This window comes from Carlito syrichta, unplaced genomic scaffold, assembly GCF_000164805.1.
Source record: "Carlito syrichta isolate Samal-C Ts95f unplaced genomic scaffold, Tarsius_syrichta-2.0.1 Scaffold308142, whole genome shotgun sequence".
Lineage (NCBI taxonomy): Eukaryota > Metazoa > Chordata > Mammalia > Primates > Tarsiidae > Carlito > Carlito syrichta.
In genome coordinates, this window is record NW_007252238.1 from 261315 (window position 1) to 267833 (window position 6519).

A 6519-nucleotide genomic window follows, 5' to 3' on the forward strand; every position below is an offset into this window, starting at 1 on the left:
AAAATTAAGAATTTCTTTTTGCCCATCTTTGGGATCCAAAGAAGAGGATGACAATAAGCTTAGTTCTTGGAGTCCTGGTCCTCACTTTGGAAGGGAAATGGTGACATTTCATAGGTCTGCCAATATTTGTCAGATGCTTGCTCTATACTCTTAGAAGCAGGGAAAAAAGCTGCAAAGTATCTATAATTAAGCCTAGTCAGAGTTGACAGGCTTGCCCCAACTTTGAAAAATTTATATTCTTATCATTTAATCAGAGTGAGTCAAGTCCTATAAGCAAAATTAAGTGTCTTAACACTTCTTGGATATGAGAGTATGGCCTAATCACCCAATTTCTTCAAGATTATGTTTCCTCATGAGTAAAATGGAAATATTGCTGCTGCCTACCTAGAGTAAATTCAAGTCAGATAACAGATACATATGTAATAAAAGTTACTATGTGTCAAATGCTATTATTATCTCAGGTTCCTGGGAAAAGCAAAAGTATACAATACCTGTACCATATATTTACCTTATAAGTTCTATAAGTATTGACTAAACCTAAGCTTTGTTCATTTCCTAAGGTAACTTACAAGTGGAAGGACACCGGGTTTTTGTGGGGTTTTTTGTGGTTTTTTTGGAGACATGGTTTTACTCTGTTGCCCACACTGGAGTGTAGTGGGGTGATCATGGCTCATTGCAACATCAAACTCCTAGGCTCAAGCAACCCTCCTGCTTCAGTCTCCTGAGTAGCTGGGTCTACAGGTGTGCACCACCACATCCAGTTAGCTTATTTTTTTGTAGAGATGAGGTCTCGCTTTGTTGCCCAGATTGGTCTTGAACACTTGACCTCAAGGGATCCTCCTGCCTCAGCCTCTCAAGGTGCTGGAATTATAGGCTTGAGTCACCATGCCTGGCTCATAATTTTTTTAATTAAATTATGACCTGGACATATAACGTCATAGACACACACTCACACACGTCATTGCATAAATGAGGGTATGGTCTTCATTTAAAGATTCATAAAGACCCACAGAAAAAGAAAATATGCAAAATATTGAAGTGGGAGGAGCTATTTTTATTTACCTTTGATTACTCCAACCTCCCCCATTTTCCCAGTATCTTTTATTTAAGGAATAAAGGAGAAACCTAAACTTCCTGAACAAAAGGGACCACTTGCTCTCTGCAAGGGACTAAAAAAACACCCACCAGATGATCTTTGAAAATGTCTAGCCACCCTCCCAACTCTATGACTTCATCTAAACTCTGGAAACTTCTTTAGAACATTTTAGGCACAAATAAGACACAAGAATGAGGGAGAGGATGGTCTAGTGATTATAAGCTCTAGACTGACCTGCCTTAGAATCTCAGCGTTGCCACCTACCACCTGAAGCCTTGACAAGCACCTCCACAAAGCCTCTGTTTCCTTATCTTCAACAAAATAGAACACTGTGTCGACTTCACAGGGTCACACATATAAAGCATTCCACAGAATGACTGGTGTACAATAAATGTAGCTAAAAGAGAGCATGGGGACAGTTGTCCCAAACACTATGACTTTCCCACGAAGCTTCATTACAGTCATTGCATTAATTGGCAAATACTACACTGTGACAACTTGTCAGAAATTGAAAAGCAAAAAAACTCCCTGTTAGAAGATGTCAGTTTTACTCATTAATCATCAAAGTGCTCAAAATAAATATTTTGTTTTTGTCAACGATTTTCTTTTCAATTGAAACTAAGATTGTTAAATGCATGGATGATGTTCATCAGAGTTCTGCTTTTAAATAAGCATTTTGTGACACTTTAGATGACTTCCCGCACTGGTCTTTATTGATGTTTGTTATTTACCATGTACAAGATAGCATGCATTTTGGAAGAGTGAATGCTTAATTACAGAATTTGACATTGTATTTTATATCTCAATGGTATGCAGCTTTTACTCAGCATACAATGTCTTTTCGCTTTCCTTAATAAATAAAATTTTGTGTCTCAACTCTTGAAGGTTTTTATAGTTTAGGTTCTCATCATTAGGGTGAAGGAAAAATGGACATATCTTCATATTATGATTCAGATAGAAGTGTAGCTATAGATAGAGATGAGATGAGATAGAGACAGAGATTCAGGATAGGAAGGAGGAGAGGGAGGGAGGGAGGGAAGGAGGGAGAGAGAGAGACATTGAGAGGAGGTATAGGAGCGAGATCTTGCCCTTAGTAGAACTTTGGTCTTTTTGGTCTTTTCTGGACTTGCTGTGCCATGGAATAACTTAACATACATATATCTTATCGAATTACCAAATATATCCTGCATTTTAATTGAAGCAGTAAATAATCATTGACTATGATCTTTTTGGCAGCTGAATTTTGTAATGAAAATTATTTTCCTTTTTTTTTTTTCCAGGTGGAAAAAAAGTGAGGGTGTAAACGCAACACAGTAAGAGACATTTCCTCAAATCTGCATCAAGATGGAAGCCTTCTGCCTCAGGGCATCCTTTTGGCTGGCACTGGTTGGATGTGTAATCAGTGATAATCCTGAGAGTTACAGCACAAATCTAAGCCATCATATGGACAATTTCACCACCTTTCGGGGAACAGAGCTCAGCTTCCTGGTTACTACTCATCGACCCACTAATTTGATCCTACCCAGCAATGGCTCTATGCACAACTATTGCCCACAGCAGACTAAAATTACTGCAGCATTCAAGTACATTAACACTGTGATATCTTGTACTATTTTCATCGTGGGAATGGTGGGGAATGCAACTCTGCTCAGGATCATTTACCAGAACAAGTGCATGAGGAATGGCCCCAACGCGCTGATAGCCAGCCTTGCCCTCGGAGACCTTATCTATGTGGTCATTGATCTCCCTATCAATGTGTTTAAGGTAGGAAGTAACCACAAATGTGTTTGCAGGTTTGAACACATGCTTGATTCCAGGTAAAAAGTCGCTGCAGACTTTTCTGACCTTGGAATTTTATCTGTGTTTTTACTGAGAACTATTTCTGCTGTCTTAAAACGAGAGTTTTAAGATTTTAAAATTTTAATCCTTGGCTATATGTTACATTTATTTTCTGACTTAATTGTTAACAAAATAGTATATCAGGGATGACAGTTCAAAATTGTGGTGTCTCATGACTTGGACTCTCAAGCTAGTCCCGAGCTGGCTGGTCTGATGGGCACTCTTGGCAAGATCTCTGGATGTTTCTGAGATTCATTTTTCCCAGCATGAGACCCAAAAGTACTTGAAATAAATATATTTTCAATTTCAGTTTTACCTTCTGAATGCAATGCTGTTCAGACCAGATAACCACAGTCCAGCTTAAAATGAAAAGTACCTATTTTATTTTGGCTGTCTGATGATTAAAGTCAAAGGGCATCCTGGCTTTTCTAAGTTATCTGGGTGACTTAGAGATAATGGGGTCCTTGTGATACCAGGCCAGTGTTGACCTCGTTGAGCAGTATTACTAACTAAAACCACTTAAAATAGACCTCGGTTTACTGTTGTCTCCTTCATTTCTTCAGTCTACATTTATTGAGTGCCCACTATGTGCATGCTCCAACCAAGGTCATGGAGAGCCAAATAACATAATGTTGATGCCTCAGCAGGAGAGGAAGATAACTAATTGATCATTCCTGTGATCACCATGCTTAGAGACAATTTAGTACCAAAACAGACGAAAGCCAGAAGAAATTAGATATTCCATATTTGGGTTAGTGATTGTGAGGAGAAAATTGCTGCAAGAATTTAAATGTACTAAAATTCAAAAGAAATTATATGATCTATGCCAGATTTCATGAAATATATTTATTCTAAACCCAAGGATATCTCTTTCCTCTGCTTTTTTTTTTCTGTGAATTATCCATAGAAACAAACTATTCTAGGAGATATTATTCTAAAGTATTACTTTTAATGGCAAGTTTTGCCAATTGAAGACATGACACATTGAAGTAGCACAAAGTCTCTCAGTCTCCAATAAATACACTCAAACTGGTGAAATTATATTAGCCTACAAGAAAAATCAGTGGTCTGATAATAAAGAGAAGAACAATGATTTAAATTTTGAGCACTACAAATAAAAACCTTTCAAAATTACAGCAATACACTGTTTGGAAAATCAAAGAAATTAAGCAACATATAATACAAAAAATTACCATCTCTTTCCACAGAATATCATAAACACATGTGTTTTCTATTAGAACTTAAAACACGAGTTTAGAAATGAACTATGGTGCAAAATTGAAAATGTGTAGTTAATTTAGGATGTTTAGCATATGATACAGAACCTTAATTTTTTTTCTTTTAAAACGTTCTTTTCTACTTGCAAAACCATATTTGTACATAGCACTTGAAATTTCTCTTTAATGATGGATTTGAAAATGTTGACACGACTCGCTTAAACTTTGACTCTTCAGCCATTTCAGTATTAAACTTTGATTATTCTTGCTTATGAACTAGTTAACCAACCTACTGTGACTCAAGAGAACAGTTAACCATCTCTGAATTAATAACGCCCTGCTGCTGTTTACTCTGAAACACACCACCTAGAGTTGACCATTTGCAAAGCAGCTTCAATATTCTCACCGCTGGGAAAGAGACCTGCTTATCTCTTTTAGGAGATACTGCCAATCACCAGACTAAACTTTATTTTAATTCCATAACGACATTTTAAGTCAGATCATGTCTCTAAATTTGGCAAAGATACAAATAAAACTTTGTTTTGTATTCACCTAGCAATGGATAAAAATTAATGCGTCCTTATTTGACCGTACGATTCTTTCCCCCTGGGAATCCAACACTTTTATGCCTTACTGTGGTTCTAAATAATGTGGGCAGTTTGACTGTAGTATTTTTACATCAGAGGAGTACATTTGTGTAATTCCTGTTTTTGTAAAGTTCATGTAATGAGTCACTTAACCAACATGAATTTTAGAAAGTAAACCTTGTGGGCTAAAAAAAAAGCACTCTTTAGTCATTTCAATTTCCTTCTCAAGGAAAAGAGGAAAAACCATTGAGCACTAAAAAGCCTCACAATATTTAGGGGCTATCACCATGTCTTTCTGTCGACCCCTCTGTAGTCAGGAGACCATAGCACATTGCTATTCTTCAGACTTCTTTCCAAGATGCTCAAAAGATCCTTCCAGGCAACGTGAGGTCCAGGGCCCCATGCCGTTCCCCTACAACTTCATCCTGCATAAGATTCTGGAGTTTTGGAGTCTCTCATAGTCCTGACCTCTGATTCTTCTATCCATGTCAAGTCCACTGTCTCTTTGTTGCAGGGCAAAATAGCAGCTGTCCATTCCCTCTACCATTATAGAGTAATAGTCTACTGTTACAGTTAGGTACCTATGAAAATAATTCGTAGACTTACAGAACATTCTAGCAAAGGGATGCATGAACCTTCCTCATCTTCCCCAATATTAGAAGAATTAGGCTGAAAGAAGAATGAATGGTTGCTTTGCTCCCCAAAAGAAAGATGAATTTTCAAATTGCACATATTGTTGTATTTAACAATTATACCACTTGCTTTCATTTTTTTATTTTTATTTATATAAATGTATGGGGTACAAGTATAATATTGTCATATGTATAGATTTCACGGTGGTAAGGGCTTTTAGGGCATCCATCACCCTATCCATACATTGTGCCCATGAAGTAATTTCTCACCCCCTCAATTGCTTTCATGCTCAGTTCTAAGGTGTCTCCAGACAAAGAACATTGCACTGAGTCATATCAGAGTCAGCATAAGTGGAAGCAGACAATGCAAAGATTGTATCTCGGGCAAGCTAGAATTACTGATTAGACTTAAGTAATGTTACAAGAAAAAGGAAAGAGCATGATAAAGTGTTCTATTAGCATTTTATTCCCTTTCTCTCACTTTGAAAGCTATTGTGCTGAAACTGTTTCAGAGATCAATGTGTTATAAAATACAACTGAAAAGCACTGCAGCAGATATCAGACAGCTGCTGGTGCTTTGAGATCTCACACCTACCATACCTTGGGGTTCCTCTAACCATTTCAAGTTCACCGATCTGTCATTAGCCAATACAGCTGGTCCTGGGTGGTTCTGGATGGTGTGTAGGCATAGAAGGGGAGGGAGGTCACTCTACACCTGAAATGTCTTAATTTCTAGAAGCTTCTTAAACGGTTCCCGTATCTTCAGAGCTTCTTCCCCACAATTTGTCCTGGACTTTGCTTATACTTATTGAGTGTCACTGCTTCCTCAAAAACACCCAGAAGCTCCCAACTGTCCCCACTAGCCCCCATGTTTAGCCGTCAAGGTCCTCCACGCTCTGGCCACGCTAAGCTCTTGTCAAAATGCCATTGCTACCCCTAAGGAACATTCTGTGCCCTAAATAACATTCTCAGAGAGGCGGAATATAGTCACTGAATCACTGCTGCTGAGACACTTACAAATCCTAGATTGAAAATGAGTTAGGCCTGGAGTCTGGAGTTTTATCTATATATGTGGCATCGAGAAGAAATAAACCAAAAAATGTACAGAAACTCCTCTGACTCTCTCTCTCTCTCTCTCTCTCTCTCTC

The 6519-nt window shown here is 37.9% G+C and overlaps 1 protein-coding gene across 2 annotated transcripts in view; it reads left to right on the forward strand.

The window, feature by feature from the left end:
- The first annotated feature begins 2371 nt into the window (after positions 1–2371).
- Positions 2372–6519, forward strand: part of EDNRA (endothelin receptor type A) — a 55714-nt gene continuing 51566 nt past the window's right edge. Inside the window, exon 1 of one of the 2 annotated variants that reach the window (XM_008065049.1) lies at positions 2372–2860. In XM_008065049.1, the coding sequence (XP_008063240.1) occupies positions 2441–2860 (420 nt within the window). In that variant the 5' untranslated portion in view covers positions 2372–2440. The remainder of the gene's footprint in view (positions 2861–6519) is intronic. The other variant, XM_008065050.2, reaches the window with a different exon arrangement.